At 39.3% G+C, this 24,822-nt stretch overlaps 1 protein-coding gene across 12 annotated transcripts; it reads left to right on the top strand.

Annotated features, from left to right (window-relative positions):
• The first annotated feature begins 70 nt into the window (after nucleotides 1–70).
• On the top strand, nucleotides 71–21,389 carry si:dkey-237i9.8 (platelet endothelial cell adhesion molecule). Of its 12 annotated transcripts, none has more exons than XM_041035614.1 (14): nucleotides 71–263; nucleotides 373–408; nucleotides 3,646–3,942; nucleotides 4,549–4,827; nucleotides 5,102–5,371; nucleotides 6,265–6,537; nucleotides 8,429–8,707; nucleotides 8,948–9,226; nucleotides 11,399–11,533; nucleotides 15,858–15,911; nucleotides 16,867–16,956; nucleotides 17,670–17,726; nucleotides 19,529–19,551; nucleotides 21,141–21,389. In XM_041035614.1, the coding sequence occupies exons 1-14, from the start codon at nucleotides 221–223 to the stop codon at nucleotides 21,141–21,143; spliced, it is 2,118 nt and encodes a 705-aa protein (XP_040891548.1). In that variant the 5' UTR covers nucleotides 71–220; the 3' UTR covers nucleotides 21,144–21,389. The 12 variants fall into 12 exon arrangements, 10 of the variants coding, with proteins under 10 accessions (XP_040891548.1, XP_040891545.1, XP_040891547.1 ...); XM_041035611.1 differs by having other exon boundaries at nucleotides 21,144–21,389; XM_041035616.1 differs by having other exon boundaries at nucleotides 72–263; nucleotides 11,399–11,500.
• Nucleotides 21,390–24,822: the final 3,433 nt, after the last annotated feature.

Here is a 24,822-nt window from a genome sequence, read left to right on the forward strand (position 1 = left end):
TGTCAAATTAAGCCAAGCGACGGCTGTTCGGGGTGATAACCGCCACCGCTGCCTGATCGCGCAGTGGCTGAGGTAGAGCACCAAGTTAGTGTCCTTTCCCACCCACCAGATCTAAATCTGCCCCTCCCCACACGCCACGCCACCTTTCATCCAGCCTCGTCACAAATCAGTTAACCTGCAAATCCAGCAGCGCTGGGAGCCTCAGTGTTCCTCGGACAGGATGGGCCTCCTACTACTGCTCACCTCCTCGCTCCTGTCTAACTGTAAGACTCCTGACCTTTTATCTTCTTCTGCTGGAACTCTGTGGATTTCTCATTTTTGGGACATTAGTAGATTTAACTCTAATCTGGTGCTTTCTTATCTTCTTCCAAGACTTCCATCCAGGGATAGCAGTGGACATGAAGCAGTGTGAGTAGAATGTGTTCTGCGTCAGTTTGCATTCATCTACAGTGAAAGGATTAGATTAGAGTCTTTACATAAACACATTTTACTGAATGTCTTCCACAGAACTGTCACTGGTTGCAGTAGAGGTTGGAGTTTAAAAACAACAGCCAGTGGTTATGAAGCATCGTTGTTTTACTTTTCATATGTGCATAGTTATTGGGCTTTGAGTTTAAAGATTTTTCAGTCATATGTCAGCCACTAAAATACACTGAAAAAGCCAAGAGAGATACAGGGTCTGTAAGTGGAAACAGTGTTTTCACTTATTTCCACCTGTTTATTATCAGATCGTTCCCATCGTTGGTGTGTGGTACGGTGGAAAAGTTGGGGTAGGAAGTGTCACACGCCTCGGCGTTGTCTAGAGTTGGTTGGTGATGGAAGGCATGAGTCAGTGTGTATCAGCTGTAGCAGAGATGAAGATAATTATAGCTGAAACCAGAGCAAGAATCAACTTCATTTATTGTGATTGTACTACTGGGATGTAAAACTGACCTTTCTAGTAAAATCATAAAGTACAGAGGTAAAGACGTAGCTTTTTAGAGCGGATATCAGAACAGGCTGATAATAAATCAGATAATAAATGATAATAAAAGACAGATGTAAGGCAAATAAATACAGACACTCTTGATAGAAGTGACAATTTTTAACACCGCATTTTAAAGCCAAGAATTCAACTGAAAAATAAAAAGTTTGGGAAATTAAGTTAATAAATCAGTTGTTTTTTTCACATTTGGGAAAAAAAAAAAATCAAGGATTCCTGAAAATCAAGGAGGGGTAATGACATGATATTGTGTGGCTGATTTTTATTTATTTATTTTTTTTTTTCTTCCCTATCTTGTTGATTATCTTTACAATCCCCTAAGAGGCCATACCCCCACGCTGAGCTCTGCTCAAAAGGTGAAAAGGCTTAGGTCATATAGGAACTTCATATATGTATTACCTGTGTAAATGTGATTTGTAATCCTACATAATTGACAATTCTTTTCTTTTTTTTATTTTTACAACCATGTTAAAATATTCCATTACAAGTAAAAGCCCTGCTTTTAAAATCTTATTCAAGTAAAAGTACAGAATTATTATCAGCACAATATAGTTAATTTATTAAAAGCAGAAATATTCACTGTCTAGGATAAAATAAAAATATGACATGTTGACACATTATTATATAAGATGTTATTAAATTGTTAAGGATGATCAATGGGGTAGAAAAAAAGTTCTTCTGAAAACAAATTGTATTAACTCGTCATTTTACCTCTTTCTTTCTTTTTTTTTTTTTTTTAGTGAAACCATCTGAGATGTATAGAGGGGAAATGTCTCTGAGGTGGACAGACACTATTTTGGGGGAGTTTCAAGCCAAATAATTAAAAATACTTTTCATTTCTTAAGCTTGTCAAAAGTTTTTTGAATCTAAACTCTTTATGTAATTATAGCTGTCTGATAAATGTAGTGTACGTAATAACCCTCTGAAATATAGTGAAGCAGACAGTAGCAGAAAATGTTAATACTCAAGTAAAGTACAAGTAAATCAAAGCCGTACGTAACTCAGCCTGTACCCACCATGACTCACAGGTTGTGTCGAGGGCCCATAGCAAAGCTCTGCCCTGCACGCCTGAGTTCTCTCATCACCAGCCCTGCCAGGTCCTGCTGAATGATGCTGTGCGTGGGCCAGATCCAGCAGGCTCTGAAATCCCCTGAGAGGCCCGTTTGTCTGACAAAGTGTTTTCCCCACCTTTTGGTTTTTTGTTCTCCAGTTTTGTTTACTGCCCCACAACAGCAGCCTGTTGTCTCTAATACTCGACCATCTGGGTGATCTGATGGGGAGGTTTGACGCACATGTGCAGATGCTTTCTGTTGTCACCCTCTGGATGCACATGAGACTGAGGACCAGGCTTTTTACTGAAATGCAAAGTGTATCCTAAAAGACTAAATGTTGCTCCGTTAGACTTGAACAGGCTCTTCTACAGTCATGAAGATGATATATCCCCTGTGAATCATTCATTTGATTTCACCCGTTCGTGCTCGTGAGCCACATTCTGGAATCGGTTCAGGTGATTATCAAAGCCTTCACATGTGGCTGTGTGAATGACACAGTCTGGCTGCTGTAATCATACCAGAGACAATGAGGCTGAGAATTAGAAAAACATCCTGACAGAAAACCATGGTTAATAACCATGATTATACTGAAAACGTTTTGTCAGGAAGTGAGTGACTCATGAGGGTGGATGAAGAAATAAAAGACATGAAAGCACAAACTTTAAATGTAGCTGTTGTCTAAAGAGGTAACACGGCCAGCTGTGCTTTACTGTCTCTGACAGCTGAACAGGTTATTTTATACCTGTACGTTCAATGATCACAGTGACCCATTGATGCCAGGACCCTTTTAACAATCACCTCCAAAAAATACCAAAACACGGATGACTACCAAAGAAATGTAACAGTCATACTCACATTGTAATCTTTGTTTCTTGTGTGAGTCTCATGTCCAAATAGGATGCTGACAACAGTGTGATGAAATTCCACTGTAACACATCAGCTTCCTGAGTGACAAGCTTTTATTCAGTTTTATGGCAGCTGTGGAAGAAATTTCAGTGGCAGTCATTTTAAACACGCCAGTGAAACAGCCATTCAGCAGTGCTGATTTGAATGGGAAGTGATTAAAAGGAAATTCTGTTCAGTCTACTTGTGCCTCAGAATTGTCTATGTGACGACTGTGTGGATGTAAAAGCTCAGACAGGAAGGAGGGAAGAGCTGCTCACTCTCGGCTTTGCTGCAGTCCTTCTGTGTATCAGCGTTTGGGCACAGACATACTGTGTGTAGTGTATAGGACAGACATTTCAAATTACTGACTTCAGAGAGGGATTTAATATAAAATAAAATAAATACTTTTTTTTTTAAATAAAGTGGAAATTTTAATTTAATTTTAAATAAAAAATGAAGACAGTAAAAAATTTTAATCATACCACAGAAAAATTAAATACAATTTTACATTGCAAACAAAACTTTGTTTCTTTTCTCAGACTCATAAAAGGATATTTTTTAATCATCCAACCAGAAGAAGCGATCAGAGATTAAGGATATTTTACTGCAAATTATAATCCTCAGTGTTTTTTGTAAATACTCTTATATGATTTCTCTTTTTCAGTGAAGTAGATTAGCTCATGCATTAAGTCTAATTTTTTTTTTTGTGTTAAATTCACTCTCTAGTATTCACGATAAGAAACATCACCCTGTCCATTGAGCCCAGCAATAATGTGACTCGAGACACTGATGTGACTCTGAGATGCAAGGCCAGTGTCAGCAGCACGGGGGACCAGGTACTGAATCGTGAGTATACAATATACAAGGACAGCAACATTGTCTACACCAAGAGCTCCAGCACTTCAGAGGATCTTCTGTACCCGCTGCCCAAGGCCAGAGTCTCCAACATTGGCAGGTATAAGTGCAAGATCAACATTGAGGACAGACAGATGACCAGCGAAGCCGAAAAACTCACAGTAACAGGTTGGTATTATTTTTTATAAACGTTCTTACTGGACTTAATTATTTGTAACCCACAGACGACAGTCCATTAATGTGTACCATACACCACAAACATCTCACTCCATTTGCAAATGCACATATGTAAACACTTATTCTAATGTGACATAAAAACACTGCATAAGATGTTTTCCTCTTTAGAACAATGTTATAATGTGATAACTTGTGATAACATGAAGCTCATGTTTGAATGGTGAAATGGCAGAGAATGCATGAATTGAGGAATCTGGCTAATGTACACATTTTGATTAAGCTCTGCTTCATGCTTGTGTTGAGACACTGTGAGATGCTGCTGCTGTGGTGGATGAGCATCCGCACACTAAGAAGCATTTGAAAATACATGGACTGACATGACTGACCATCGGGAATTTAGGGAGAAATCCTGAGGCCCAGCTGAATCCCACAGTCTCTCAACCCAGACATGAAGCAACGTCTCTGAAAACATCAGAGCAAATGTTTTCATTACAAGTGTATGATTTAGAGATTCAGTACAATCCATTGTGACTGACTGTTCGTTCTTTATTCAAGCAGAATAAGTCTGAGCATGTTTCTTAAATGTTGGGTTTCCAGGCATGTCAAACCCAGTTCTCCGCCTTAACAAAAGTGAGATCAGTGAAGGGGAGGAGGTAACGGCCACGTGTACAGCACACGGCGAGACAGGCTCCATCATCTTCTACATCAATGAGGGTTCCAAAATTATTCAGGAGGAAAGGGTCAACTCCGACCAGTTGGAAGTCAAGATTCACTTCGGCGTTGGCATCCACATGATTCACTGTTCCTATATTGTCCTCATGGCACCAGAAACCTTCAAGTCCGAACGCAGCAACACTGCCACTGTTTCAGTCAAAGGCAAGTAGTGTTCTGGGGGCGCCCCAGTAGCTCAACTTGTAGAGCACTACCATGTCAAGACTGAGTCCTTACCCCAGCCTGGGCTTGAATCCAGTCCAGGCCCTTTGCTGCATGTCATCCACCCTCTCTCCCCAGCCTTTTCTGTTTCTTTTTACTGTCACTATCTAATAGAAAACAGAAATGCCAAGAAGGACAAGTAGTGTTTTGAAATTCCTACTTTTCAAATCACTGGAACCGTCCCAGGGCTTTGTCTTAACTGATTTTCTCTCCTTAGAACATAACATCAGACCAGTTTTGGAGATTTCACCTCAGTCCAAGATCTATGAAGGAGACCATCTCAATGTCTTGTGCACCATCAGAGGCTTTCCCAAAAGCTATGGAACAGTCCGCCTCTATTTGAACCACGGCGACAGGCTTCTTGGCACTGGAAACACCGAAGTCAACCACAGCTTGGTCGCACTGGCAAAGGACCCCGGGGATTTTGAGTGCAAATTAGAGATGGGACGCATATCAAAAGTTGACACAAAAACAGTTTCAGTGATGGGTGAGTGAACAGAGGAAAGACGGCCTGCATGTGTTCACACTGTACATAGTATAAACCTGTGTACTACCTGCTTATGTGTTTTTCATCTTCAAAATATAGATGAAGGAATTAACTACATTCTTATATGGAGACTACATCCATGGAACAAAATGCAGTAAACAGTTAAAAGATAACTGAAATAAATAAATATTGTTGGTTGATTAAGACAGTGAGTGTAAAAAGAAACATAGACCGTAGTACTTGTCTGTTAACCTCTAATCAGTTTGTTTAAAAAGTGATTTTTTTTATTTCACTCTGATTTCTCTTTCATTGGCTTGTTTTATAAAAGCTCATAAACTTCTTTTTAGCATTAGCTTTCTGTCTAAAATACTTTAGCAACTGTTTCAAAAGTTTATACAATGATGGTATAGCAGTATACACAACAGTGTGTGGATGACATTCGCATGACATGCATTGGCTGATGTTGTTTAAGGAAGAAAGTTAGTTTCAGTCAAGTCGATCACTGCCCTTGACATACATGGACAGATCCATTTCACTGTCATATGATATAAGCAATGAAATATTTGGAAATGTTGAAGAATAGATAGAATAAATAAATAAATAAAGTTTTATGTATGTTATCAACTGATTTGTTTTTTCTCTTATTAATCAACTGATTGGAGGTTAAAGGAAAAGTATTAAGCTTTTTTTTTTTTAAATCAATTTTAGTCTCCATTTTAGTTATGTATAGTATTTTTGATTTAATTTTTTTTTCATCATTGATTTCTGACTGGTCTGGTAGTCTTTTACTACACTAGTTGAGTTGTGGTTCCATACAAATCAGCATTTACAATATTAAGTGTTTTCAGTGCAGCTGATGACTTGTCTTTTTATTTTTTTTGATCTATCCACAGAGCTGTTTTCAAAGCCCACCCTCACCATTACTCCCTCTGAAATTTTTCAAAATGAATTCATGACACTAACCTGCAGAAGTGAGATCTACGTTTCTGAAAGACTCAGCACAGAAGAGCTGACTTACAATCTTGAGCCGGATGACAGCGGACTGACCAAGAGAAGCCCTGGCGTATATACTGGCTACGCCCTGCTGGATAATGCCAACTATACCTGTGTAGCTAAAGCCAAGGGCATCATGAAATTCAGTGAAACCCTGACTGTACGTCCTAAAGGTAAGCTTACTTGATGCCTCTTTCAGATGTTAATTTTGATATGCAGATTAAGAGTGAACTTAGTATACACTTCATTACATAGGTGCATCATCCGTTTAACATGTTGGCCTCGTGTCTGGATGCACCTGTAACACAACTGCACAAAAGTGCCAATGGCACTCGGGTCACTTACAATTATTTCATTTGTTTAGTCCATACAAAATGACAACTCATGGTTTTAAAGGAGCTTAGGATAATGCTAATGCTAAGATAAGTAAGTCAGCTCCACTTTCAGTACACAGGTATGACAGTGGTATCAGTCACCTCCACAGATTATTAGCATTTTCCCCTGAATGTCAAACTGTTGCTGTAAATATACACAGCGAGGAATTAAATGTACTTCATGTTCACCTTATCAAAAGCTATGTGTTGCGCTAAATTATCATCTGTTATGCACAAAAATGATAAAAATCACTTATAAAATCGAAAAACCATAAAAAAAAAACTGTGAAAGAGCCATATGTTGCTGAGGTTTGTGAGATTCTTCTCATGTCAGTGGGAAAAGATTTAATTTCTGGTTCTGGTTTTGGTTCACTTTAAGTGTTCCTGTTGCCACAGCAGACAAATATTTTTATGGAAAAAACTCTAAAAATCCTTTTTATTTTACTGCCTAACCAGCACCAAACAGAAAACAGACACAGTCACTGACTGGCTGGTGAACACAGTCAAGCACTTAGCAGGTGAAAATACAGATTTACAGAGAGGAGTTGGTAAAGACCAAAAACTGAGCTTAAAGAAGTGTGACTGTAAGAATTACATTTAACTGGTGGCTAAAACACGATTCCAAATGAAGAAGAAGAAGAAGTTTCTCCATAACAGCTGAATGTGTAAATAGGAAACTGTTGGCAGGTGCAGAAGTAACGAATCTCATTTCCTCTCCTTACTATATCAAAGTTATTTCTGTGTACTTGTACTTTTTTGAGTATTTTTTTAAATTTTCAATTCTACTCTCACATGTGTATTTTTATCTCGATTATTGTGCTTTCCATCATTTTAAAATCACATATGTTACAGAATAAAAACAAGCCATGATAAACATGTGAAACATGTAAAATGCACAACCAAAAAATTGCAAAGATGTAAGGATGGTGTCATAATGGAGTTATGGTTAAGAATAGCATTACCTCAGTATAGGTTAAAAAAGACAAACAAAGGGGAAAAAAAAGGCTGATTTAATGCACCACTTGGCAGTTCTGTTAAGTGGCCCAAATCAAACACACACACACACTGTGTTGCATGACGAACAGGTGCCTGCTGGGTCTGGTCTAAATGCTAGAATGCTCATGGTGGACCCTCCATCATCAACAAGCACTGTGTTACACGTCTGGCTGTTTAGCATTTTGTGTGTGCACTTCACTTCACTGAACTGTGTAAGACTCTCTGTTTGCTGTAATCTGTGTGTTTTTGAGCTGTAGCCGCTGTGGAGTTCATAGTGTTTATATAGTCTGCCCTATGTTGCCTGCCTTAGTGAAGCTTATTCCTCCTGTTAAGTCTATCAGAGGTGGCAGCCAACTTGCTTAGCATTACTGTCTATGGGCACCCACCGTGGTATACGTGCATTATATTTAGGTATTGTTGATCATTTTTGTTAAACTTTCTAGGTTTTGTCCTCTTCTCTGGTTAATTCTGGTAAGGCCACAGGAAAGTGCTTGTATATTTGTTAATGATATGCAGAGGTTGCAAAGTGCCTGTCTATAGAGAAGGAGTGTTGCTGGTCTGTACATACAGGCTCGGTGTCATTTATGCACTGATGTTTCAATGCACTTTATGTCATAGCCCAAAGATGCTCTTTAATTCAATCTGATTTGTCCACAGGGACTCAGTGTGGTTTATCTTTCTGTCTCCTCTTTAGTTTCTGTCTCCGTTCCAAAGATCTCAGTGGATGGCAAAGTGGTGCTAGGACAACCCTTCAAGATCCGCTGTCACTCAGAAAATGGCAGCTTGCCGATCAACTACACCCTGCAGAAGGGGCATGAGCAGCTGAAAACAACCAGCATAGAGCTGCCCACTCAGCAAGCTCTCTTCACAGTCACCATCGCCAAGCCTGAGGAAATAAGGGAGTACAAGTGCAAGGCTAAGAATAATCACAGGCCAGCCTCATCCAGTGAAGGTCTCGTTGCTGCTGTTATAGGTAAGTTCATTCCTTACCATTATATACCACATTAATGTATTGTATAATTTATTTAATAAAAAAAATATTTCCAAAATGTTGACTGTTCCTTTAAATAAATCGTTTAAATTGTGAAATGTTGTGAAGGTGTCAGTTAGGTTGTTCTTGTGTTTTAATGACACTATAAAAGTTTAGGGTTAGGGTTAATTGAGGCAGTTTTGACTGATCTCACCTCTTTTCCCCCACATTTTCCTCTCACAGAGCCTTTGACGAACCTGACTCTGACTGTCATCCCCCCCTTATCGGAAATCTCTGAGGGAGATCATCTCTACTTGATATGTGGCACTAAAGGCACACCGCCGGTCACCTTCAGGTGGTACCGTTCTGGAAGAAAACAGCCACTGTACACCACCACGTCTGACTCGAACAACACGGCCTACCAGGTCCCCAGTTTGTCCAAACATCACAGTGGTAGATACCACTGTGAGGCTGTCAACCACGCCAACAACGTCATCCACAGTGAGATGGTCAACATAGAGGGTGAGACTGATGGGTTTTTACACTCAGTAGGAATCCTACCTGCTCCAGACCTGCTGTTCTGTGATTGACCCTGGGGTTTTCCTTTTTTTTCCTTTTTTCTTTTTTCTTTTTCTGTTTTTGCCTTACCAACAATCTTGCTTGTGCTTGCAACTAGTCAAGGCTTTCCTACCGTCTAGGGCAGCTGTGATGTAGAGGAACTACTGCAGAGTAAAGTTTAACAGGCTTCATTTTAACCTACAGAGGTCTGTGCGGCAATGCACTTCATCCATATAATATATAGTATACCTTCTTTTTAATCACTCACTTTCTTTTTGTAGTTTGGCCTATTTTCACCATGAGCAGCCAATACATTAACTGCTCAGATGTGAACTACAGTTGGATAGCCACAAGCACAAACTGATGTGGATTTTCAGGCAAGGCAGCAGACCCAGCTGAGGGCCAGTCGAAGCTGAGTCAGAGTCCGGCCGAGTCCCCACACCTTACTCTTTTGCTTTAAGTTCTTTTCTCCCAAAATAATTCTAAGTGTTCAACTCTTCTTTTTAAAGAAAAACACAGAGTCAAAATCAAGTGCTGGAGACCAGAGAAGTTGAGTCCATAGAGCTTTATTCTTCAATACAGAATTCAAAAGCCCGAGTATTTTCTGCAGAAAAAAACGATTTGTACCATCTGTGCACGTCTGATCATGCCCCTTTTTCCCTTATTTGTTTGTTTTTGGAATGATCCTATTTGTGTCTTCAATTTGGCTCTTCCCACTTTGCCAGTAGCAGAAAGTTGACCAGATTCAAGGACAGGTTTGAGTGTAACTGAGCATGTCCCTCTCCAGTTGCTTGGTGTGAAGTCAAACTTATCTTTTTTCTCCCCAGTCTTGCAGGCCTGAGCTCTACAGAAGCCTTCTTCTTATCCCTTATCAGCCACACTTGGTTTTCTAATAGCATCTAGGTTTCTATTGACCACTTTTTTTCTAAAAACTTTTCCAGATTATCCCTTTTATTAAATGTTACATTAACTGACACCATCCCTCTACATATCCCATCATTACAGTGTCATTAAAGTACCATAGCGTATGCAGAGCATGAGAGATAACTCACTCGTTATACAACAGTAGCAGGCAGAGTGGCTGCCAAGGCTGCCAATAGCGTACGATAAGAGGAAAACAAATGGCCTTTTCTCTTTTTTCCGATGAACACAGGAGGAAGACACACACACATTGCACAGACACACACACATTGCACAAAATTTGACACTACAAAACTGTGTGTGTGTGTTTGTATCTCAGCTGAGACTCACACTAATCTCAAAATTTATCAGGGTGTCCAGTGCTTTCCTCCATCTACTTTGTTTTTGTGTCTTGAAGCTCAGTCTTACAGCCTCAGCGTAGACCTGGTTTTTCCCTGAAGCTGAGATCATTTCAGCTCATATGGACACATCTTTGCCATCCTAGTTGCAAATCTGTGTCTCTTAATATCCATTTACATCTTCCGCTACCGCCAGGTTAGCTCAGTTGCTAGAGCATGAGACTCAATTTCTCGGGGTCATGGGTTTGACCCCCACTCCAGGTGGCACCACCTCCCATGGGCCCACCACCTGTGTGAGGTGCTGTAGGACTTCGGTGCATTGTGGACTGGGCGGCAGTCGCTCCCGCAACCTGGGCCTGGATCCAGATAAGCGGCAGATGATGACATGACATGACATGACATCTTCTGCTACCTTTCTTTGCTTTGTGTTCAGTAAGCACAAGGAGTACTCCATTTATGTAGGATTTCATTTCCATAAAGTCAGGGGCCTTGCAAAACGTAAATGAAAACATCATGCTCACCATCTTAGTTTGGTGTCTTAATGTGTAACATTTGATAATTAGCACTAAATACAAAGTACATCTTAGGCTGATGGGAATGCTGTTCTTCAGGTACTTGGACCTAAACCAAAACTGGACTAGACTAGACTAAAAGTTAAGGGTTCATTTTGCTAGCAAGGTTAAAAATTCAGGTGTTTAACACATCAGCTGCAGGCGGCAGGTAATGGTGTCAGTTCTTCAGAATAGATAAAGCAATAAGCCTTGTAAAAAAGGAAGCTGAAATGTTGACCTTTGTGGGGGGGGGGGGTTTCCCTTTCCTTCTTCCCCGTTGTGTTTCTGTTGTATCACTGACTTTCCCTCTCCCTCTGTCTCTACAGTACGCCTGGCGCTGTGGAAGAAAGCACTAATCGGGGGAGTTTGTCTGCTAGTGGCGTTGGTGCTGGTGGCTGTGGGTTTGCTGTACTTCAAATCCAAAAGAGGTAGAGAGACCTACAGTCCCTCAACTCAACTGTGTATGACAACCTTCTTCTGCCCACTTTCTCCTGCTCCTCTCACCTCTCCTCTCTAATTGTAGGTAAAAGAGAAGCAGCTGCTGAATTGTCAGTGTGAGTTGGCTCGATTATTTGCTTCCTCTGATAGTGACAGATGCTGGAGACATTAGTGACAGTGAATCTAGTTTTATGAGCTGGCTTAGACGGCTGATGGTCAGTGATAGTGTGAATGATTCTGTTATTTATAGCCTTTAAAGAACCATCCTGGTTGTTTTGCATGTTTGTACTGTAAAACGTGCATAGACTTAAAATCATTATGACCTTTTTAAGGTGTTTAGATTTAATTCCCACCTACCATGCAGTGGTTAGCTGAATATTAGTGGAATATGATGATCATCTTTCGTAAACTTGAAACTTGCTTGAGGTAGGAAACACTGAGCATTTAGACTTTGATTTTTGTCAGTCTCCACTTGATAATGCTATTTAATACTGAGACCTATGGAAAATTTCCCCATTGTGGGACTATTAAAGGTTTATCTTATCTTAAACTCGTAATTTCTGGTTTATTTTCGAAGGCTCTGACACTGACAATTTGAGAACTGGCCGTTGAAATAAGTCATTCTCAAGCTGCTTGCCTGGCAACTTCACAGAAGACCTCCAGGGTGTTACTGCTCCCAGCCAAGAAATAATCACCTCCATAATCTGTAACACTGACATTTTTACACTTCAGTGTTTGTACAGATTAAACACATGAGACAGAACATGTTGCTCAGGCCCCTGTCTGTAGTCTACGCTAACTGTCCTCTGAGCTTAGCTTCATATTAGTGTACAGACATGAGGGTGGTATCAATCATCTTATGTATCTCTAAGCTAGAAAGCAAATAAACATGCTTCCCCAAATGTCAAACTTTATTACTTTAAATTAGACAGAATACTATATTAATCACAAGCGGGGAAACTGCAGTGTTACAGCAGCTAAATCACATAAAAACAAAAACTATAAACAATAAATAAACAAAAGCAAACCAACAAAAATAAAATAAAATAAAATAAAAGCTGAGAATAGGGGCTACAAGTAGGACCATTATCTCTGATATGTGTTGAATATATGGTACACTGTACAGTGTTAGCACCTAGTAAGATACTGCACATTAATAGAGCAAGTTAAGTATTAAAGTTGTTATGTGGGGGACAGTAATGTGCAGGGTTATTCTTTGATGTTAAAAAAGAGTTTCTGTAACTGTACATTAAATATATATACACACAAAGATAGAAGTCTGTCTTACAATACAAAAAAAGAGTTGTTTGGCAGAATAAAAAAGGATGTAAACTCCAAAACTTTAATGGTACCCTGTGGGTCCATTTTTCGTTCGCATGCACATGGAGTAGATTCCCAACCGTAGTTTCATGCTATCTCATTAATCTACAGGTGGAAGTAATGTGCCAAGGGAATTAACCATTCCCCAGAAAAATATAGGAAAGAAGAAGAAGACTACGAGTTAGCAAACATGGACGTAAACAATGCAGGTTTCCATACATACAAAAAACATTGCTTAGCAAATATTTTTTGAGGAAGGAAGTACATTCAGTGCATTCGTTAGGCCTCAGTAATATACTTGATATACATTTTGTTTCAAGTAAACATGATTTTGTTTTGAAGAAGACCCTTATCACAGCCTGCTACAACAGGCTGCTGCTAGAGTGATGCCATGTTAGTGGGTTTAAACATGGAAAACCACCAGTATGGTTATTGAAGTGCATTATTAGCTGGGATCAGAATTTATTTTCTATAGCTCTTTTTTATTTGTTTTGTTTTTATTTTGGTTGTTTTTATTTTACTTTAGATCATTTTGGCATTTAATATATTTTTCCATGGTTCCATTGCTACCTAACATATTATCACCCTCTCTCAGAAAGCCATCCAGGGCTCTTTAACAGTGAATCTAATGCATGATACATAGGTTTTTAATTCAGCCACAGCTTGCTTGGTTCTACTTTTCTCCTGTGTACCACTGTCCTCATTAGTCATTATCTTAGCAACCATCATTTCCCATGCTTCAACAGTCATAGCATGTTTGCTGTTGTATACATATACATATGTTCTCACTCCCATGATCTGTGTTCTAATATGCATGAAGGGCTCATGTGGCTGTGACCTGGCTACCTTTGTTTACACAACAGTGTGTTCTGCTGTAGATATCCTGTTGAAGTTTACATGCATGCACAACATGTGTATGTGTGAACGCACTGTTTTTGTCTGTCACTGACTTTTTGCATGTACATCATATTTGTGTTATAGAGGTAGGAACAGTGGGATGTCGTTAGAATACAGTTGCAACAGGAAGTAAACTCTCCAAGGTACAAGTTGCCGCAGTAGTTAAATCGTAGTACGTAGCATTGATTGTCAACTTTTACAAAATGCTTAGAGAGGCCATTATCATCTTCTTCCAGGCGCAGCGCAATTCTATGACGGCATGGAGGGGAGAGTGACCAATGGGATGCGAGATAGCATGGCGCCGTTGCCCGTTGACATCAGCAGCAGGAGCAACAACAGTATCGCAGCCACAGTTTAGAGATGCCCTGCAGTGGGAGGGACTTGAATTCAATTTTTTTTTAAACTTTCTAAGAAAAGACTTGGAGAGCAAAAATGGAAAAAAAAGAAAAGAGGTAGTAATCCTGTTTGTGATGCCAAGTGTTGTAGGATTTCAACATTTTTTTCCCACTTTTTTTTTCATTTTTTTCCTCAATGAAATGGAGGGGCGTTTTTATGATGAGACATTAACCAGGACCCGCTGCTCCCTCTCCCCTCCTCTTGCAATCTAGATGGCCTTTGATTTTATACTTCACATTACATTCCCTATATCTGTGTGATTGCATGTCCTTTTTTGTTGCAACGACTCTATTTGTCTGATGTGTATGTATAAATAGGCTTGGTGACAGATTAATTTGTACATACATTTAATCACAATCACAGGAAATGTGTGTATATATTTTTGGTTGATCCCTCCTGACTGAAAGAGACACTTGTAGAATAAAGATATTGGTTTTATTTAGAAGTGTGTCAGTACCATTCATTGTGATCCAACCATTGCATCTTAGGCTAAATTCATATATAGTAAAAAAACAAAAACCTGAAAATACCAAGAATGTGTAATATTATCATACATTAATGTTCTGTTATGTTCTGACTGGTGCAACCCTCCTAAGCACAGGCCCAAGACAAGAATACCAACATAATATAAAGTTGATTCATTTCCTAAAAAAGGAACTCACAACAGAGACTTCCTTGAAAAGCTGAAACAATGGAGTCTGCAAGAAACTTCCTCTGTTGGTACGGAGCAGGCTGCTGGAGGGAGGAGGGGGGGCAGTGTTGATAAAACTGGTGGTGTTGGGGAGAGTGGAGCTTATTTTGTTTCAGGCCACACAAGGCCACACAAGTTTGAATGCATGCAGCAGGTGGAGGAAATTAATCACATGAGCTTTAGTTGAGTTGTGTGTGAGATTACTTTACCAACTGGGAAGTTGTTTATTGTGCAGCCGTTGCTGAATTAACAGCCTATTGTGCACAAGGCAATGGAAGATTTCTGTGTGTACCAGATGAAGACTTGAAATGTGCTCCTTTCACTAACAAAGCCTCCACTGGAGGCCAAATTGTTGAGATGCCCCACAAAAAGTGTCTCTCATCTTTCTGTCATTGCTTTTGGACAGAATATAATCTTGATGTCTGACTTTTGGTCATGTAAAAAATCGTTAGACATTTTAGGAAAAAAGCTGATTCGCTTTCCTGCCGAGGGTTAGATAAGAAGACTGCAAACCGCCCCTGTTTTTACACTTTGATTTTTACAGTAATCAGCTAAATCTAAAGGTACTGGTTGGTGGATTTTTAAGTTTGTTGTGTTTCACATCGATTACCTAGACGGTGGCATGCTGCCATGGTCTTATTTGTCCCACCACAGTTTCATAATGAACTGCAACAGTTTTACATGGCAAGGCTAGCTTTTCCCCTGCTTCCAGCCTTTATGCTCGGCTAAGCTAAGCAGTTGCTGACTGCAGCTTCATATTTAGCTGACAGATTTCAGACTGGTATTGTTCTTCTCATCTAACCCTCAGAAAGAAAGTGTATTTGCCAGAAAGTGAAACTATTTCCTAAAGTATAACTGAAACACATATCGCCTCAATTTCAGGTGATGTTCATACCTGACCTGTAATTGTCATTATTTTACTGTTTATTACTTATTGAGGGGTGTGTCTTTATTCTAATCTGTGCAGAATTTTTAGAACTTGATTGAAGTCTGGGTTTGGCAGCTGTCTCATGACCTGACGACTGTCTTTCTGTGTCTCACAGTGAGGATGGTCAGAACTGCAGTCAGTGTGTGGAGTGATCGACCACCTGAAGCAGGTGAGCTAGACTTGCAATTCAATTTACCATTATACTGCATACACAAAACTTAACCTTTGTAAATATTCTTGTAATTGTATGTATATTCTTATTTGCTTAATCCTTGTGTGGTCTTCTATGTCTTATTGTGCTATATTCTTGTTTCACTGCACTGTATCACCAAGTTACACTCCTGTGTATCTTGTTCATTTGGTGAGAGGAGTGATGCTGATAATGATTCTGCAGCACATAGACATTAAAAATATATGTTAATGAATCATTGTTTTTATTTCATGAACTAAAAATGATAAAACAAGTAAACAGTAGCTGTGTCATATGCGAAGTTTGGGAACTGATCCGTTCACTGTATCTGTTATTTTTTCAATTTAAAAGGAAAAATAACAGGAGTACTGTACAAAAAGGAGAGGTGAAGGGGCCAGAAGGATTTTATAGTGAGGACCACAGAAGAAGAGGAAGTGAACGAGAAGGGGCTTTGAACTTAAACTCTACAGATACACAATGTACACATTCCATGTTTGGAGCCTTTGTAGACATTAACTGTAACTTTGCTAAATTTTGTGTAATTATGTAAACAAGAGGTTACTGTACATATAACCCTGTTACAGTCATATCAGAGGAAGAAAGGCTGTAGCAGCAAAACCACTGACTGTACTGAATTGAGCACAGTTTCCTTTTATGACCTGTGACTCTTCATTTGTAAGAAGCAGTGTGACATTTCTTCTTCCTTCTCAGATAAAAAAGTATAGATAAGTAATCGGCGTCTTCACAAAGCCATCTCAGCTTGAGGTTCAACAACCAACTTTTTCCAGAGCTTTGTTACTGTAATCATTTCATCCATAGCACTTTTAGGACTTCTCATCCGTGTTGTTGTTGTACATGGTGAAATGGCTAATATGAAGTCATGCAGAGGGTTTACCGTGTTTAACAAAGAATACTGATCATGTGCCCAATGCAGCCAATGATGAGGAAAGCAGTGCTGTGTCCAGTGAACCTGATGTGGAGTACACAGAGGTGGTGCATCCCCAGCCAGTGGATACTGCCAGAGGTGAACAGTTAACCTAACCCTAACCTAAACATGTGTCCTGTTGGGTCTAGCATTTTGGTTCCCACGAAGCTATCAAACCCCACAAGTACAGTGGGCTCTTGGTTTTCGGACCCTATGAATATTTAAAAAAAACAAGTTCACTCACGCACGCACACACACACACAAACAAACAAAATGATATTATTGAATTGAAGTGAATTTAGTCCATGTCTTTTTTCTGCTTAATCTGTTTCTCACTTTCCAAAATCTTTTTCTTTTTTTGCTAAATTTTTATCTTCTATTTTTTGACCATTTGACCATTCCATCATCCCACTCCACACCACCTCGCCAACAACATTCTTCTCTGCTTTGCTCACATTCCTTTATAGTTGATAAGACAAACCAGCACTTCCTGGGAGGGGCCTAATTACCCATGGTTAATTCATCTCCAGGTTTCTGTAACTGCAGGGATAACTGCTGGGATTTCCAGATCGATTGCAGATCTTGTAAACAGGAAGGGCAGAACTAATTGCCAGGCTGGTTTCTGATCCTGGCCCCTTCGTCTTTATAGTCCTGTGCTCAAGCTCCTAACCGGTCAGGGATGGCACTTAAAGAATGTGACACAAACCGTCTATTTTTAGGTTTCTCTTAATGACAGATCAAATAGACAGTATAGACTGAACTTTGTTTTTTGATGTTCAAGCAGACTAATGTGTTGCTTTTTACGTTAACAGTCCCACTGAGAAAAGGCACAGACACAGTGTACAGCGAGCTCAAAAACCCGCCACATGGTGAGTTTAACGTCTTTAAAGCCGCACTGATTAACTTTTTTATTTTAATTCCTTGTAGAGGATCCTTGTGTCGTAGTTCTCATAATTAAAGGGACTGTGTGTATAATATCCTGTATATGCTTCATTGTCAACAAATCCCGCTATAACAAATTTAGGAGTCTGTCTGATGTAGAGATTTTCCTGGTTGCTCACCCTTGTTCCGGCGGGATTTTAAAGATACCCTGCCTATAGCATATTTAGCATTAGTGTGCTGAAGAGCCCAACTGTGTGCCAGCAGGTGTGATCGTAACCTTTTCAACAAACACACTGTGGCTGACATAATCTTGACTGTATTGTGTATTTGCAGCTGCCATTAGAGAAAATCTATCTTTTGAACGTATAAATTTCAGAAACAAGTTAGCTCCGTTCTAGTAGTAGCTTGATGCAATTAATTCCATGACTCTACTGTTTTGGCCTCTTGCTATAAGCCCCTGGTTGTTGCCATCTATGGATGCATATGGGAGTAGATAGCTACTCCGGTATCTTCGATATATGGGGGCACCTGTGCTGTCATAGAGCATGAGGTACATGGAAATCAACACATATCTTTCGTGGATGATCCCACCTTCTTTAAATAGGCCAATATAATGGCCCATGCAAAGCACGGCATTCTCAGAGGCCTGCCACCAGTTTGTGATGACCTTGATGGCGAAGGCGAACACATATGTTAATATTTCAGTACCTAACTTGCTCTGCAACTTAGTACTGTTGCCAGATTCGCTTACAATGTCGCATAAGCTTAACAAGCTCAACCCAATATCCTCCCTCTCATCTTTGACAAGGCAGATAAGGCCAGGGAAGTCTACCAGGCCCAGCCTCTGTGTCGTTGAGGTCGTGGGGGTACAAAGCACATGTGTTCGCGTTGCAGAGGTTTGCTCACTGTCCATCATGGGTGCTCCTGATGATCAACAATGGATTGAATGGCTACATGTAATTGCAAAAGTGGTTGTTCATCGTGGCAAACCCAAAGAAAATTATCACTAAACCCTTCTTTTTCCTTTCCTGTTGTTTTGGTTTTCTGGCCCCCAACTTCATTGTTTTGGTTCAGCCTCACTGTCCTTATCAGCCTCACTTCTAGCCAGAAAGCTGTTTTCAGGGAAAATGTTCTGATGAGTCCTCTGTATACTACTGGTCCACAAAATTGGCAGCTATCTTGTGAACATTTAGCAGTGAGTCAGATTTTTCCTTAACAGTAGATGGAGAACAAAACAGACCTAATATGAGAGCAAAGGTTTGATTTGTATGTGTGGTCAGGAACATGACTCTGAATTGATGTCAATGCTACTCTGTGTCTTTTGCATGAATAAATAGGAAACCTTTTACTAACATGTTCACCTAGATCTTACCAAATATAATTTCTGAGATGAGAACTTATTACTGATGGAAAGACAGTTTACCCTGGACAGCTACAGAACCATGACCATGTCCTGTTACTGCAGGAAGGAACTTCCTGTTATTAGAACAGCAGCCAGACACTGGATGTGTCTATCAAGCAGTGCATCAGAGTGGTAATGTTTCCTGTTCAACTGTGACAAAAGAATCCTGGGTTGTTGAGAGACTCGCCTGTAAGAGTGAGAAGGAATGTTGATATAAATGGGAGGGGACAGGGACAGGGACAGGACAGGCTGAAAAAAAAAGACCTCTGCAGAAAAAGAACAGTCAGAATCATGATGACTGTCAGTGACTGATGAATAACTCTGAGCTCAGCCAGTGAGGTAATGTTTCACCAACACACATTTCATTTGTGTTGTTTTTTCCCTCAGGTGCTCCTGACCATCATGACTACGTGAGTAATTAACTGCATAATCATTCTCACGTTCTCAACACCCATGTACAGGTGCTGAGTCAAATGATCAACATTTTAAAAGATAAACTGTGAATAAGCCCATTATCATGGCATGTACTATTTATTAGTATACTGTAATACATTAACGCCCGAGTGTTTTAAAGTGTCAGTTCACTACTATTATATTTATGACCTGACCAATACATTTATAGATTAGTGCTTTCATATACACTGTTATCCATATAGTTGGAATTATTTTGTTTTCAGACACATTCCTCTTTTTATTCCTATCTATACACATCAGTAATCACATTGGAAGAGATTGATCAGTAAAGTTTTGAAAAGATACACATTTTATCTGTCAAGAATAAATCACATTGTCACAATCATTTCCTGAGAAGGGCAACAGTGTATATATAGTCATGAAAAAAAAACCATACCAATCAATATCCATGCTTACAGAAGTCATATCTGTTTTCCACAGGAATTGCTTCTCTGGTTAAATCTTAATGCTTCACACAGTCACAAGTTTCATTTTGAATTTGATGTCTGTGTAGTGTATAAAGGAAATAGTATATAATATTAGAAGCTTTTTAACCAAACTCAATTTTCTGTTGATTTTAGTTGCAGGCATCAAACAGATATGGACTTTTCTTCCCTATTAAGTTGGCTTAATTCAATTTTTTATTTAATTTAAACTTAAATAAGAATCTAAATTTTATAATCTTTTAAAGTAACGTAATGTATGTTACTTGTATTCTGAATTCTTAAAACCTTCCTCATGTGCCTACATTGGCTGCCTCCTGGTCACACTGACCCTCTGCAGGCCGATACTACAGAGTGAGAGGAAAACGGTCATCAAAGTTTCCGAACAAGAACAAAGGTTTTTGGGCCGGGGCTTCCTTCCCTATCACCCTGCCAGATCAGTGCTGTGGTCCAGTCAAATTACTTCCAAGTCCATCTCAGCCAGTGATACTGTCCCTCAGCAAGCCTTAATCATCACCCCTCCCTCCCTGACTGTACCAGTTGTCCCTACATGGTGTTCCAGGCAGCTAAAGAGAGGAATCTGAAAAAAAAATAAGCTAAGGATGTGACATCTTGATCTAAATATGGTCGCTTCTTTCATCAGTGAGTCTTCTTGATGACAGATTATGCAGTTTGGTCAGACAGTAGCCTTATTATGGTTTGTCTTCTCCGTAAGAAACTGATGTTCAGTAGACAATTTGCAGTTTGTGTTATAAGAAAACAGAGCATCGTCCAGGAGTGTGTTAGTTAGGTATTACACATGTAAAAAAGGGGATTATCATTCAGGTTGTTAGGGAGCTGGATGAGAATGCAATGCAAATCAGAGGCAGTTGTGTAAACATAATACCAAACACCAAGTGCTCCTGTTAGATTTTGAACCTAATTTTGTGTCTTGTTATTTTACTTATTTATGTTTATACATCATCCCAGTGCTTAGCAACAGCATTGATGTGTGCTTCAGTATCAACTGCTTTGTGGTGTGTGCAAGTCATTAAGGATCAGGATCATAAAAAAAAAAAAAAATCAGCTATGACAGTGTTTAATGGATCTACTTTCTGTGTCAGTAGGGTTCAGTAGCGTACGCTGAGCTCCAAGGTGAACAACCTGAGATCAGTCACCACCCTCCATACGTCAACAGCTACCAGGACCTGCCGGTACCAGTGGATTAGTGATTAGCACCAACCCTTCCCACTGCCATCTCTTATCCACACTTTGTCATCTCCACCAATTACTGCATCAGTTCTCAATCAGTGAATTAACTGACAGCAGAGTTAGCTGTATTTTTTTTTATCCTAATAAAGGCATCTCACCGACCCATGCTGTGTTGTCGGTGCTTATTAAATGTTTTCCATATTCCCACAGATAACTGATCAAAACCAAATTATATGATGGTGGGTCGTGATTTTAGAGCTATAAAAACATTTAAGAAGCAGGAATGATTCAGCAACCACTGACCTCAGAAGCACCAGCTTTGTCAGTTCCTCACAGTAGCACAAATACTTTTTTCTCAACACAAGCTTAAGTGACTTTAGTTCAAATTTGTATTTGTACAGACGAACACACTGAAACCGCTGCACAGTTCTCACAGAGAACATGGGCGGGGCCACACAATGAGTAAAAACTGAAGAAGTAAAATAAGATTAACATGAAGTAAAAATACATACAAATAAATGAAATACATAAAAATAATTAGGTCATGTCATTGCCTTTGGTGTGTGCAGGTGTACTCAAGGTAGCCTGTGAACTGGTTTGTACAGGTTTCACCACCAGGCCATTGTGGTCATTGTGCTGCCCCAGATTGCATGGTATGAACTGTATTACACCACTCAGTTGATTACATTTCCTGAAGTTATGTAGATACATATGACAGTGCTACTATATATTAAATATAGGATATATTTAAGCACAATAAAAGCAGCAACAACGTGACAATGTACAGTGGATAACTTGCATACTACAGTCATACGGAAAGAAAGGTCATCCAGTTATGCATGGTGAGGATGTCCAAACACCAGTGTGCAATCATACATGAAAATGTACAAAGGAAATGGGCTGGAGGTATCAAAATGGGAAAAGGGTTAAAAGAGTAAATTACAGTATTTCATGGGGCAAAATGAAGCCTAATGCCCCGAATGACACAAACTGATCATCTTAAACAAAAGTTTCCAAACTTTAATCAGATGTTTTATATTGGGTGGTGGTTCACTTTAATTCATTTGTTAACCTAGGACGTTGGACCCTCACGTGCTGCTCAGGATTACCTGAACAATTGATGTCACATCCTGTCGACCCAGTGTGACACGTGAGAGAGAAATCATTGTTGTGTTGTTGAATCTTGTCATTGATAAGAAAATACTGTCTTAGCAACTTTAATATTATATAGTAGTGCGTTTGGTTTTCTGCATTTAACCCTTATCAATGGAGGTTGAGTGTTTCAATGAGCTGTTGCATTTCCGCATTTGATGATTTTCCTATAATTTACCACTAGAGCGCGCCATGGCACCAGTGAATAATTCTTCTTTTCCCAACTTTGTAGTTATTTCACTGTCTGTTGTTGGCTCATAGATCCATCTTGTGGCAGAACATTTCAGTGCACTACAGGCTGTTGTGATAAAATCACTTTTATAATATTATATGAACTTAACACTGGAAATTAGCCAAAGAGAACAAATAGCAGAAATGAATGCCAAAAAAAAACAACAAAAAAAAAAAAAACAGTAGAGGTTTTGAAGAAAAACATCATGTTAAATTAAGACCAGGAAACATATAGTTTATTTCAATTACACCACTGTTACTCATGCAGCAGTAAAAACACATGGTATTAATATTAGATAATCCACAAAAGCTGTTTATTACTTTAATATATTTGTATATTTCTTCTTAACTATCTACATTGGTCTCTTACTCACACAGCTGTATTTTACTGCATTTGATTGCAACTGAATTTCAAGACAACAAATCTCACTCTGCCGTGTACCTAACTCTATAGTAATGATCAATGCAAAAAGCTGATGGGAAATTTCACTTATGGCAGAGTAATTGTAGTAATGTAGCAGAAGGGTGACATGTAACTGTTACGTATACAGGGTCATTGAGCAAACAGCTTTGCATGAGCTGAAGAAGAACAGACTCACAGATATACATCACTGAAGTATAATGTGACTGAGAGTCCACAGGATGTTCATAGTAATGTAGTAGGTGGTTCATATGACTCTAAAGCCACTGAATGAGTACTATACATCTATGCACACTCTCTAAAAACATAATTTCCAACTATTTCTAATTTGTGAATGAACACAGCTCTGATACCTTAAACACAGTGTAGTCAGTGCCCTTGTTTTATTCCAGCGCGTTGTTGGAAATACAGACGTGTGCTGTCAGAGGCGTGATTCATTTGTTGGATATGATTCATGCATAAGAGAATTCAACACGCTGAAACTAGCCCATAGGAAATGGCACATTGCCATTTTACGGTTCTTTTTAGTGATAAATGTAAATGACATCCTTCCACATGGTGTACGTTGTGAATGAAACATGCTGGTAATTTTGGCTGTGACATCAGCACCGTCATTATTGATTATAAACTCACATCATATTCATCGTCCCCTGTAATCGAATGTCCTCTCTCCAATAACCTCAAGGACTCCAGGGGCCTGCAATGGCAGCATTGGCATGGCAACTGCACTTGGACTTTTTTTTTTTTAATAAATGTATGTTAAGGTGAACGTCTTCCTCCTCTCTCTCTCTCTAACATCCTTATTAAAATCCCATCATGCTTTAATGACCTGACTTCATCCAAATGGTAAAAACATGAGCTCCAGCACTGTGTATGTTGATGTCCTCATCTTTCATTCTGTCCCCCTGCTCTGAATTCATCCTGCTTATTACTGAACGTCCTGCTGCAGTCATTCACATGAACAATTAGATTTGCTCTTTGCCAGCTCTTGACGTCCTTCCGCTTCAGTCAAACTCAGAATGTCCTGCTGTCCATCTCTAGTTGGACAAAAAAAACACAGAAGTGATTGTTATTTTGAATCCCCAGAGCTGTGTTCATTCATATAATATCTTCAAATATGAACACCTAAATACTAAATATATACATATAATAATTCTGACATTGTTAGCAGCAGTATGTACACACACACTTGGCAGGTTACTAAGTGCATCTAGTTGAGTATGTAAATACAAGTTTGAGGTGATTGTATTTTACCTGTGTATTTCCATGTTATGTCATTTTATGCTTCAACTCCATAAGGTCATGGAAGGATGGTTCTGGGGATGGAAATGACCATCAGTCAACCACTCTGGCCCAGACTGAAATTTCTTAACAACTATGAGATGCCAGAGTTTGTACAAGCATTGACAATCAAAACTTCTGTCAAGAGTCACAAGAACACAAAACAAGACAAGATACGCAAGGGCTATGACTTCAAAATAAAACAGGAACTACTAACAAAACTTAAAAAACTAAACAAGTCCAAAAAGGTCCAAATGTCCCCAAAAGAGTTCAAAACAAAACAAAAGGATTAAGAAAACATTACCCTTAGGGACTAGTCATGACATGAACTTCATCATTCTGGGCCACAATACACCCATGAATGCACCTACCACGTCACATCATGAGTCAGTGCTGCACATCTTTAAACTTTTGTTCTTAAAGATGTGCATACTTTTTGTTTGCATTTGTTACTTACCCACCAGGAGACACCCCTGGTGGTGTATACAAACATACATATATGTATGTTT

Source organism: Toxotes jaculatrix, chromosome 4 (genome assembly GCF_017976425.1).
Source record: "Toxotes jaculatrix isolate fToxJac2 chromosome 4, fToxJac2.pri, whole genome shotgun sequence".
Classification (NCBI taxonomy): Eukaryota; Metazoa; Chordata; class Actinopteri; family Toxotidae; genus Toxotes; species Toxotes jaculatrix.